This window comes from Azolla caroliniana, unplaced genomic scaffold, assembly GCF_043228905.1.
Source record: "Azolla caroliniana isolate FFs.n. ecotype wild unplaced genomic scaffold, voAzoCaro1.0.p SCAF_16, whole genome shotgun sequence".
In the NCBI taxonomy this organism is placed as follows: domain Eukaryota; kingdom Viridiplantae; phylum Streptophyta; class Polypodiopsida; order Salviniales; family Salviniaceae; genus Azolla; species Azolla caroliniana.
In genome coordinates, this window is record NW_028230451.1 from 19,090,451 (window position 1) to 19,103,289 (window position 12,839).

The following is a 12,839-nucleotide window of genomic DNA, read 5'->3' on the forward strand; positions in this document are numbered from 1 at the left end:
TCTGTTATCAATAGATCTTTGTAGATTTGGATTTATATATCTTCTTATTTTAAATCCAAATCCAAAGATCTATTGATAATAGATGATCGTGATGGAAGAAAGAGAGAAAGAAGATATATAAATCCAAATCTACAAAGATATATTGATAACACCTCAACCACACTACATGAATGGGAAAGAAAACACCCACAAAAAAACCAAGACCCTCTCCACACAACCGTACTCTCCTTCCCTTATTACAAAGGTATCCCTTCCTTCTTCTTCCCTCCCCTCTCATTTCTTATTGATCAGAAACTTAATAACACTTAATCACTTATGTGAGATAGAAATGATGTTGTGCAAGGTTATTAAAAGAAAACAAGAAAGATACACAACAAACATTATGCACAATACACACATTTTTAACGTGGAAAACCCTCAACGAGGTAAAAACCACGGGACCTAGTCTAGAAATAATCCACTATCAATGCAAATCTTATACACCAACTCTAAACAAGTTAGACCACTAAGAGAAAGAAGGGAATATGAGATTTCCTCAACAACTAAACCCAACAAAAAGACACCAAAACTCACAGCATGTGGCTGATGACGAAGGTAATGATGTTTGGATGTTGAAGTTTATTAGTGCAGTCGAGAGCGCTAAAGGAATGGGCCAAGAAAGAGAGTATGAGCTCTCTAAAATCCGTTTTTTCCTCTGCTGCAAAAAAATGCCTGTTTCCCCCCTTTTTAACTCACTCTCAAAAAGTGAGTATAGATATGTAACGCCATCTTGTGTGACCCCTTTTCACACTATATTTAAAAAATACAAGTTTTACACATCCAAGGCCCATTTACACTCTAAGAAATGTGGACAGAAAACCTAACACTTCTTTTCTTATTCTTCCGCCTTCCTCTCTTTTTCACTCATTTTTAGAAGTTTTTCATCTCCTATTTGTAGTTATGACACAACGACCTTCTAATTGTCATATCTCCCTTTAGAGCTCCAAATTTAGAGACACAAAAAAATTCTAAAGATAGCTCTCTTCACAAGCTTTCCAACCATATTTGAACATAAAATTTGGGTTTCAAACAAAAGAGTTATGACCGTTCCTTTCAAACTGTTTTTAGGTGGCCTGCTTTTTATCCTTTTACTTTTCTCCAAGTCTCCTGCTTTTAGTTTGACTTCTCCTTAAGATCTTGGTTCGTGTTCTTGCCCTCCAAATATGAATGCTCCATACCTTATATTCTAGTGTTCAATAGCTAAGTTGATTTCTAAAAACACTTTCACACTTATCTGGTGGTTAATGTTTGTTGCCACTATTGTAATCACTTGTCTACTCAAACCTTTTAAACCTTATTTTATGAATGGAATTTCTTTCTTAATCTAGCGGTTTCAGCCAACAAAGAGGTCCCTTTTGGTCTTAATATTATGCAATCCCTTTGTAATCCTGTGTTCTTTGTGTTAATCACGTGCTTTGATCCTTAATCATTGATCTACTACAAGAGAGTCAGAGGAGAAGGAGACCGACACGTCGCTCTCTTCGACTCTAGGAGCTTTCAACTCCCACGAGCCTTTGACTTCTATTAGCTTTTGACTCTCAAGAGCCTTCGAGTCTGGTGACCTTTCTACTCCTAGGAGCCTTTGAGTTCCACAAACCTTCATCTCCTAGAAGCTTTCGATTCTCATGAGCCTTCGAGTTTCGCAACCCTTCAACTCTTAAGAGCTTTCGACTCTCAGGAGCCTTCGAGTCCCCCGAGCTTTTGACTCCCATGACTTTTTGACTCTCGAGAACCCTTGATCCCCCTAATGTCTCTGTGCCCTCCTACTCCTTGTGTCCTCCCTAGTCCAAGACCCTTGAGGTCCCACTTGAGTAGCACATGCACGCGCGTTTACGTGACAATGATTTTATTGAGCTTTGTTTACCATGACACGTATCTAATCCTCATATAGGGTATATAGAGACAATGATTAAAAGCTATTCATGATGGCATAGATTTGATGTGGCTTGCATGAAAGAAATTTTCACCTTCTAGACTCGAACCGCTGACTTTTAGTACACACAGTACATTGTGTTGTGTTAACCATATGGAAACTTTTGTGAACTATCCACATTCGATTGTGAACTTGTATATATTGTAGAGTCTAGTGTATAGTACATTCGAGAATATTCTAGTCGTTATTATATTCTATAATTATTCTGTGGTATATTCTCGAGATATTTCTCAAGTATATTCTAGAGATATTCAATCTCGGAAATTGTATAAATACTTGTAACATTCTTGGTCCCTTTCAAGGGATTCAACACCAGTCATTGACACATCAATCTAGTATTCTCGTTTCGCCTCATCTTTGTCTCCTTGATCTTTATTTCTGTCTTCATGCCCTCATGTCGCTCACAACATTTAGAGTTCCTAGCCTCGTCACATCTAGCTCCAAGTTCATTCGTCGCTCGTAGCCCCAACATCTGTGCTACGTCCTAGTCCGCGCTTGGTGTGTCTCCGTGACAGAAGTAAACCATTTTTTGTTGATGTGATAATCTTGTTCATATAAAATTGAATACTCATTCTCAAACAAACCATTGCACCCCTTGTGTATTGCATATATTTTTGTGCAACCACACTAAATCTCTCATTGCAACTAATCCATGTTGAAAGTGCACATATATCAAGCCCACAAAGCAAATTATCACTAGTTCCATGGCATCTACTTGTAGGTACAATACTTGTTAATAACATGAGACCAATAACAACCATTCTCTCCAATGCACATGGATATTAATTTCGTAATAACATGTGACAAAGCCATTGCATGTAAAGAAATATAGGAGGACAGACAAGGAATTGACTAGAATACAAAAAACGTTTCAGAACATTCTCGGAAGATACATTCCTTGAATTCCAAGAACGCTCCTAATTTCCCTAAACTTCTATCAATAATCTTCTCTCTCCCTCTCCCTCTCTATGATCATTTTTCTTCCTTTCTATTTGGTCACAGATAAGAGACATGTCCATCGAAGCCGAGATGGCCTTATGAGACCGAACAATGCTTTTCCTCTCTATTTCTATCATAGATAAGAAACATCTTGATAGAGCTCGAGATGGCCTTACGAGACCGAACACTACTCTTCCTCTTGATTTTGGTGTCAAGCTAGAGACATATTCTAAGAGCCCGAGACAACCTTGTGAGATTGAACGATTGCATCTTAAGATGCTAGTACGGGTTCGACTTTGAGAACAACTAATCGAAGAGACATGTATAAGTAGATCGATGGTACCAGAGTAATGCCGTAAGCTAAAGCTCGGAAGGATACACAGAAGAAGATTCGATTCGAGAGAACGCCGAGGGCTCACGTTTGTCTGGCGAATCTCGCGAGGTTCTCTCGGGGACAATCAATTTGCTTTTTGCGTTTTGCTTTTTGCTTTTCTTTGCTCCGCGTGGATTGGGCGATTAGGACACGTGATCGCTTTGTTGAATGGAAATATGCAATCCCTGCAAAGTCTTCTCCATTCGACTCTCTTCTTCTTCAGGCGTCGGATATCTGTAAGCTCTCTTTTTTTTTTTCCCGTTTGTTGTTGATCTTCTTCACATTTGCTTTCTTTGATTCAGAGACGATTCCATTGTTTCTTGTATACTGATATTTCTCGAGCTCCACCTAAGAGTAATGGAGTATAATGAAGGTGGATCAGATATTCTTGAATGATGTAGTTAACCCAAACAACTAAGAAAGACATATATCTATCTGAATGCTGGATAACTGTCAGAAATTTGTAGGAGAGCATGCTTAGTGCTTTTGATTTGAGGTATTGTCTCCATTTCTGTGTAAGAATCTGCTGTATATGCTACAACAGTATGCATGAAAGAAGGTGTAGCATCGATAAGCTGATAAAACCTCTATTTTTAATCATGCATTGAAAGATCTATGAGCCACATATTCAAGAACTATAGAACTCTTGAGGTTCAAGTATCGAGCGTGTGCTCTTGAAGCTAAAAAGAAGACCATGTCACCTGCACAGATGTTTCCAACCGAGACATTGAGATATTTCTTATACCCAAAAGTCTAAGTTCAAGAACTTGCCTGGGATAGAAAGAGAAAGATAGGGCCTCTTCACACTAAACACTATGTTCCGGACGAAAGAGGTGCTTGACCACTCACATGCTTGATACAAGAAGCTATCTTATTAATTTGCAAAGTGTGCAGTTCACCCAGTGGTTGAGTGGTGGACCTTGAAGATTCCCTAATGATTTAAGGATGCCCTCTACCAAAGGGGGTCAACCATTAGCCAAAGTATCGTGAGCCAGCCTTGTCAATCATTTGTCCAATTGTGATGGAGTTCGGGTGATGAGGGTCACATACGTCTATCGGATGTGCTTGTAAGTTGGACACCTACACACTAAATGTTCCTCACTTTCAATCTCTCCATCACATAATTTGCAAAATCTTCTGGCTCTATGTATGTAAGTGTTCATGCTTATTTGATCTCTATTTGGTGGCAGGAAATCTGTCTTGGCCTATTGCTTCGTGAGCACTATGTAACATGCACCTCATTCTCTGATGAATTCACCATTTGAGAAGTTCATAAAATGATCTCTATTGTAGGACATCTTTGGGGGAAGGGGTTCTGGTGGTGCGATCCAAGACTTTTGGGTACAGTGCTGCCTAGATCTTAATGTAGCACCTTGTCCTATAATTGCTCGGCATCATGGGGTTTCCATTCTTGAAGATTGGCACAGTCATATATTTGGTCCAGCTAGTATGAAGAAAGAAAGATATATTAACGCCTTTTAAGGGGCCAGGATGGCCACACAAGAGATTACATCTTAAAATGTTGTCTCATCTTTGAGAACAACAAACCAAAATAATTGTAGCCAAGTAAAAAAGTAAATAAAATAGAACAAGACGTGACTAAAGAATCTTATTATCTATACATGTAAGATTCTCAAGTAAGATATATTTAATTTTGTCTTCAAAATATCTCTAGCATATGTCAATCTAGAATGGAAAGGTCTTTGAAACATTCACTTATATAACTCTCTTAAAGATGTGTGCTAGAAATGGGAACAAGGTGTCATGGGCACAGATAAAGTGGTCACCTACCAATCCATCATGATCTTAGGCCTTTCCAAATTGTAATGGATTAATGGTGTTTCTAACATTTTACGGAGTAGAACTGGGAGATTCACGTGGGTGTGAGATGTGTGTGGGGGTGAGGGCTGCCCAGTGATATCGTATAGTACCTCTACAGATTCACATCACACCTGAGGTGATGTCAATTATGTGGTAGGTTGCATCTTGTTAAGCATTGCCCGTGCTATTGTAGTTCATGTTCCTTGAGTGTCATGATCCTTTTCTGTGTTCTATTGTTGCCATGTTATTTGTTGCTACAAATACCTTATGAATAATTTTTTGAGTTGGCATGGTTGGGATCGGTCAATGAGGATTAATGTCTGGAATAACGCTTCTACAATCATAAAGAATGCAGCCAATACAGCTTGGATGATCTCTTGTGGAATGAAGGTTGCTGAGTGTGATCTGTGACAGCATCATAACTAGTGGATGCTCTTTGTTTCCACGTGTTTGTGGGGGGAGGCTTGGGCCCATATGGGTGCACTGCACATGAGGCTCCTGGAAGTGTCCCTAGTGGCATTGTCATTCTAGTATGGTCAGAGCTGCATAGCCTGAGTGAATTGATCCTTGGAGGTGTAGTCATTGAGAACCGTTCATTTATGACTCCTTGATACAAATAGTATCCACTACTTTGACTTTCCCTCCTGATAAGCTGAATACAGCTTGCTGGTGAACCTCTGTGAGCATGTGCAAGCTCATGGCTGTAGTCTTTGCTAGGTTTATTAGGAGCCCTTTTTGGCAGCAAATCCATCTAGGGCATTTAAATGAGGTTGTAGACTCTCAGAAGATTCAGAAACCACAATTAGTCATTAGCGTAAAGTAGAATAGAAACCAGCTGGAAGCCATATCTGCTGACTAACACATGCATTGACCAAACTATGCCTCTGATCTCTGCGCCATTCTTTCCAGATTCGGCAGCCAGAAAAATATCTAGTGCTCACAACCAAGTATCCTCTATAAAAACCGCTGGTGTCCCATTTTAGGCACTTTACCAATGATCTAATGTTGTGCTTGTGGAAATCACCGCTTAAGAGAACACATGATAAGGTTTTTGTTTAAAATCCTGCAAAAATGGATTTGTTTAAAAGCTTCTATTAGCATGGAGCTCTTGCACCACATGTGTAGTACAGGTTGCTGCTACCTCTGAGCCAGCTTCATTGCTAGCTCTGTTACTAGCTCTCAGAAATCTCTTGGCATGTTGTTAATGGCTTCATGATAGCAACAAACAACATGCTTGAACTAGATTGAGCTAAAAAGGAATCTCTGAGATTAGGTTTAAGGTTTCTGCCATATAAAGTTACTCAGCATTCACGTAGGATGTCATGAAAAATGTTGTAATCTGGCATTATGAATGCCTGGGAATGCATTTCATTGATATATTAGAACAAGAAATAGTCTTACCAAGTGGGAAGCTTAAAGTGCTGTTCCTTTCCATTGTGTGCTTGAATTTTCCTTTCATTTCCCATCATTGAATGGGATTCTAGAAGAGAAACTTCACAAGTGGGTGACGTAAGTGTTTTTTATTTCTATTTGGCTATGTTATTTTTGTTACAGAGACTTAAAGAAGCAATGGAAGAGTTGCAATCAGTTCATTTGTATGCAGCTGGTGCATTATTTGCTTTAGCACTTCACCAAGCTCAAATTCAGCAATTTTCTTTGGTCTATCATCCAGCGGAAATTCTGATAGAAACAGATTCTGAGGATACAAATTATGCAGCGGAGATGGACCATTTGTGGGTAAGCCAGAAGTTAGGGCTACTTCGTCCAATTTTCAGGTTCCGCACTTTCCTCCACTCACACTATTTAATAATAATATTTGGATTTAGGAAAGCCTAGATCTCTAATTCTAGAATCTAAGGATAAAGTTTTGAGTACAAGAAGTCTACACTGTTTGCTGTATTTATGGGTGATCCTATTCAGGTATCTGGGTATTGATAAAAAAGCATGGAGTGGTTTGGAACAGACTGCATTATCTACATGTCATTCAAAGTCTCACATCGCTGCAGTATGCATCTTATCAACCATGAAGATTTCCTAATACATGTTTCCATATGATGACTTTGTAACTGCTCTTTTTCTGTAGTTTCTGAGCATTTTCTCTGATCTGGATGATGGTGCCTCTGCAACCAATAAAATTGAGGCGAATTTGGTTGAATCTGTACATATGGATTCCCGTAATTATGAAGTAGCATCAAGTCCTTCAGATAGAACTCAATGTATATCAAATTCTCAGCAGGCATGTGCATCAAAATCTCTTCTAGATAATGAAGAGATCAAAGCCAAATGTTCACTAGAAAAATATGCTGAAGATTCAGCGTTGAGAAATACTTCCTCCTACCACAGTAAAATCTGTCATATTCCTGCAACTGGAAATAACCTTAAAATCAGTGAAGATCCCAGAACTGTTGGAATCGGAGATAATGATACCTCAGAGAAGACATGTGAGAAAGATGAATATATTGCACGAACAACACAATGGACACAGAAAAGGAAGGTTGCAGTACTATATGAACTTTTAACTGCAGTTGTTTCTGATATTCCTGCCGAAGCTGAAGAGAAATTGAGAACAAGGTTGGGTTACGATGCTCGTCAGCGTGTTGCCCTTCGAATCTTGGCATCATGGTTTAATGTAGAATGGACAAAAATGGTATACGAATTTCACATTTTTTAAAGTTACCTTTGTGTATATACAAATTTTTCCTTCATAATCTTGTGAATGTGTTCAGGCAGCTATGGAAAATTTGGTTGCATATGCTGTGGTAGCAGCTCAGAATGCTAAAGATGACAGTGTAGCTAAAAAAGAGATTGAGAATAAGGGCTGGTCTAAATGGAAAAGAGGTGGAATTGTTGGTGCTGCTGCTGTAACTGGTGGAGCACTGCTAGCACTCACCGGTGGTGAGTTTCTTAACAATGTGTTGATCTTTTAACTTGCATCTCCTTATGAAATTGATGGTTTGATCAGCATTGATTGAATCTTTATGTCTTACAATCAGTTATAATAAAGTACCTTCAAGGTGGGTAAGCCTATGTTGTCTGCATAAAAACCCTTACTCATTGGTTTTCCAAAAGATTGATCGACTCTCACTAGTCTAAATGGAAAACGTCCTAACTTCTGCATGTGCTAAAAACTTCTTCATTTCCTTGTGTTTCTTCTACATTCCATTACTACATCCTTGAGTCTTGTTACTACATGAAAATATAAATTCTTAGTTAAAAAATGAAGAAATGTTCCATGATTAATCAATGATCCATCAAACTGATGTGGGGAGGCATTATCTAAACAAATGAAACCTGTTTGTTTATCCTTGCAGGACTTGCTGCACCAGCGATTGCAGCTGGTCTAGCTGCAGCAGCACCAACCCTTGGTACCATCATGCCAGTCATTGGATCTGCTGGATTTGCTACAGTGGCAGCTGCAGCTGGTTCCACTGTGGGTTCTGTTGCAGTCGCTGCTTCTTTTGGAGGTATTGGTTTTATTCATCCTAGCAAATCAGATTTATATCTTTCAACTGCAAAAAAAACCCTTTGCATCAATTTTCAAAAACCTCTGGTTAAATGGATACAATAATAAATGAATTTCGTTTTTCTTGTCAACCATTAGAAAGGAACATTTGTTTGATTTGTGAGATTCTTAGTTTTATCATTATTATTATCAGGAGCACGTTTTGCTTAGGATTTGGTTTTTGGCTCTTCGTCCATTATAGCCTGGACTTAAAGCTGTTTAAAAAGAGTATCATTTGCATGGATGTTTAATTTATTTGTTAACGCTGTTTAAAAAGAGTATCATTTGCATGGATGTTTAATTTATCAATTCCTATGTTAAGGACTTAAAGCACTAAGATTTTGGTAGTTTGTAGCTGCTGGTGCTGGCCTTACAGGTTCAAAAATGGCTAAAAGAACAGGGGGCGTTGAAGAATTTGGATTTGAATGCCTTGGAGGAAATAACCAACAAGGAGTAAAATGCATAATATACTTCATCTTATGTGAATTTTTTAGATTAGTTTCACATAATATTTTGGTTTTGAGTTTTTTGCATATTTCTAATGGAAGAGGTTTGCATTTTGCTTGTGTGACTGCACCACCCTATTTTACAGCACTTGGCTGTGGGTATTGCAGTTTCAGGTTTTTTAAATGATGAAGGAGATTTTTCAAAACCTTGGAAAGGCAATAACACAGAATTGGAAATGTATGTACCATATAGAATAAAGATGACATTAATGTTTTTCTGGCCTACGAGATTATTTTCTTTGTAGTTTAGCTATTTAACCAGTGTGAAACCTCTCAAGTTGTAGTAAAACTATCATCAACGAAGTCCTCGTCTTTTTGTTCTCCTTCCTAAACCTTGTTCTCCACTATTACCATACTGAGTAAACCTGCCCATAGTCACATAGGATGCATTGATCATGAATAGAGAAGAACATAGGATAATGGGAGGGAGCTCAAACAGGAGTATCAGAGAAGCTGTGCTGCAGAAGCATAACAGATGATGAGATTTCAAATTAAATTAATTGAACATCATATTGCAAACATCCCTACATTTGCACCAAGTTTCTCATCCATCCTCAATAACCAGGATACAATTGTGAACATATACATAGAGCCATTTTTGGTTATACATTATATTACTCATGGAAATTTTAATATGAAGTGAAAATCCACAAAAATTGATTTCATGGAGAAGAAAGACCAGCTGGTGACTATAGTCATCTTAATTAAGACTAGGAACTGAAGAGAAGAGGCAATATGTTATGCTATGTGTAATACACATATGCACACATTTTTCAATTTTATTTATAAGAAATACATGTACGTAATGAATTCACTTTAATATTTAGTTAATCAAAATTAAGAATCTTTATGCAATTGTAGGTTGGGATTTGTTTTTGGTTTCAGGTATGCAGTTAGGTGGGAAACCAAAAACTTAATTGCTGTCAGTAGTGCTATTCAAGATTGGCTCACTTCAAGTAAGTTTTGGCTGGAAATTACAATCTTCTGAAGAATGTATAACGCTTTTGATAAGTTTCTTTTTAAATTGTTTTAGGATGACATTTTGGATGTATCAATGAGTACATTTTTAAGGATACTATAATGTGTTCCGGGTACTATAATAAGACGTCTATTAGTTCACCTACTTCCCGTAGACTAAATGGTCTAAATAATAGCCTTATGAGACAGCAGCACATGAAGTCATACAAAGTTAGGCATCTAGGAAATAACTGTGAACTATCAAAATAAAACACTTTCTGCACTTGATATTGATCTACATTTTCCCTAAGTTCTTGTGATGGATGAACAGGTATTTCCACTGAGATGATGAGACAAGGAGCAATGATGACTGTCCTGAGCACACTGGTTACTGCTTTAGCTTGGCCATCTGCTTTGCTTGCCCTAACGAACTTTATAGATAGCAAGTGGGCAATTGCTGTGGACAGGTTTGTATGTGATTATAACGATGCTAATCCTGGGTATTAGATTCACTAATAAACCTCTTAACTCTAATACCATCTAAATATCCATCCTGATCCTCTAGATATCTACATTAACTTCTCACTCAAAAGATCTATGCTTCCTATTGAATGATACTCATGGTTTCCTAATCTTTTGAAGAGAGGATCATGAAGGATGGCAATGATTTTTATTCCTATTGAGAATGTACTATTGTTATGCAGATCGGACAAGGCCGGAAAACTTCTTGCAGATACACTTCTCAAAGGATTACAAGGAAATCGGTAATAATGTTGTGTTAAGACCTGATATTGACCTTGAAAAACTAAAAAATCTATTTTTTACAGACCAGTAACATTGATGGGATTCTCATTAGGAGCACGAGTCATTTTCAAATGCCTGGAGGAGCTCGCCAGGAAAGGAGAAAATGGTATTTTTAAGAAGTTATTCCCAAAACTCTGCTAACTAATGGATTACTAGTTTTGAAAAAAAGAAACCGCAAAACCTCTATATAACTCTAGCTAGGCAAATAATAGTTGTAAATGTCGTATTATCAGATGTAATTTCTATCTTCTTTAAAAAAGTTGCAGATATGTGAACATCTGTACCTAAGCTTGATGGTGCCCTCGAAAATCCATAGGACAACTTCCTAACCAAGAAAGGTCCGCTAGACCTAGATTGGCATGCGAGTCTCAAGATTAATATATAGTATTGAAGTATTAGCAATATAATCCTTCAGGAGAGTTTTATGACAGATTCATGTCTTTAATTTTTGTTGTAATGTCCTTATTCTTTGTAGCCGTGGCCCATGACCACTACGTCTGGATGGAGTTACTTGTGTCACATTGGCCCATGGCATACCTACATGACTTCTCTAGTTAGGAGTAGATGAGTTATTCAATCCAGGGTGCCCCTGGTGAAGTTACTAACTCACACTTTTTTGTAGGCAGGATTGTAGAACGTGTTGTGCTGCTTGGTGCCCCACTACCTCTAGATAATGAGTCATGGATGGCTGTCAGGAAGGTAAGCATGTACCACACTCCATCTAATAATCCATCTTAGTTATCAAATGTTGTGCATGTCTTTGTTACATGGAACATAGAATAGTTTCAGCATCCATCTTAGTTATCGAATGTTGTGCATGTCTTTGTTACATGGAACATAGAATAGTTTCAGCATCCATCTTAGTTATCGAATGTTGTGCATGTCTTTGTTACATGGAACATAGAATAGTTTCAGCATCCATCTTAGTTATCGAATGTTGTGCATGTCTTTGTTACATGGAACATAGAATAGTTTCAGCATCAAACATGAAGCACACTACTGAGAGTCATTATCGTTAAGAGATGCTAAAACACTTCACATCATTTTAATGTGTTCATAGGTTGTTGCGGGACGATTTGTGAATGTATACTCAACTAATGATTGGTTGCTGGGAGTGGTGTATCGTACAAGGTTTTGATTTATTTTGCAGTACTCTTTGCATAATTTCTGGCAACCATTATGAGTGTTTCTTTGGGTTTGTAGCTTGATGTCACAAGGACTGGCTGGCATACAAGCAGTTGAATCACGAGGGATTGAGAATGTAAGCTAAAAAATAAGGCTGCATAGTGATATAAAGAGGTTAAATCAATTATCATTTTGACATTTTTCTAAATATGCCCAAACAGGTTGATGCAACCGAGATAATTAGTGGTCACTCTTCATATTTATCGAACACAAAAGATGTTATAGGTGCCTTAAATATCGACAATTATTACTCTTTGCGTCCATCCATGATTGGAATTAGCAAAACCCAATTATCATAATGTATGAAGATGTAGAAAAAATTCAATAGTTAATATACTTTAGCACTTGGACACTTCTGTTTATTTGTGAAGTAAAATGGCATTCCCACATGTAAGCTATTCTAGAACCAACTTGTATATATTTGTATACATTTGGTTTGTGAAGTGCAATCATGTAATTACCAGATGAATGATTGTAAAGTGCAAAAGTTTTTTTAGCTTTGAGATTGCTTTTCCTTACCCTCTTAATCCAATGCATATTGAAGTACTTGTACACTTGTTGGTTTGTCAATTGTAATCTCATCACTATCAAAGATAGATAGATAGATTCTATTATCGTCTTCAGATGTCAAATATTACTTGTGCGACCAAAAATATTACATTTCACATGAGTGAGTAGGACTCTTGATGTTCAAGAACTTTAACAATGAATGTTGCAATTGAGAGTGCACATTGTGGTGGCGAGGGAAATTTGTGCAATGATTGGGTTTGGTCGAAGACA

At 37.7% G+C, this 12,839-nt stretch overlaps 1 protein-coding gene across 2 annotated transcripts; it reads left to right on the forward strand.

Annotated features, from left to right (window-relative positions):
• Positions 1-3,464: 3,464 nt before the first annotated feature.
• LOC147854175 (transmembrane and coiled-coil domain-containing protein STS1-like) lies at positions 3,465-12,522 on the forward strand. Of its 2 annotated transcripts, XM_087332228.1 has the most exons (16): positions 3,465-3,520; positions 6,660-6,880; positions 7,026-7,110; positions 7,189-7,752; positions 7,832-8,000; positions 8,417-8,569; positions 8,963-9,060; positions 9,200-9,291; positions 9,999-10,069; positions 10,402-10,537; positions 10,775-10,834; positions 10,898-10,980; positions 11,497-11,573; positions 11,935-12,005; positions 12,078-12,135; positions 12,221-12,522. In XM_087332228.1, the coding sequence occupies exons 2-16, from the start codon at positions 6,675-6,677 to the stop codon at positions 12,356-12,358; spliced, it is 2,061 nt and encodes a 686-aa protein (XP_087188354.1). In that variant the 5' UTR covers positions 3,465-3,520; positions 6,660-6,674; the 3' UTR covers positions 12,359-12,522. The 2 variants fall into 2 exon arrangements, with proteins under 2 accessions (XP_087188354.1, XP_087188355.1); XM_087332229.1 differs by lacking the exon at positions 3,465-3,520 and having other exon boundaries at positions 6,667-6,842.
• The last annotated feature ends 317 nt before the right edge of the window (positions 12,523-12,839 follow it).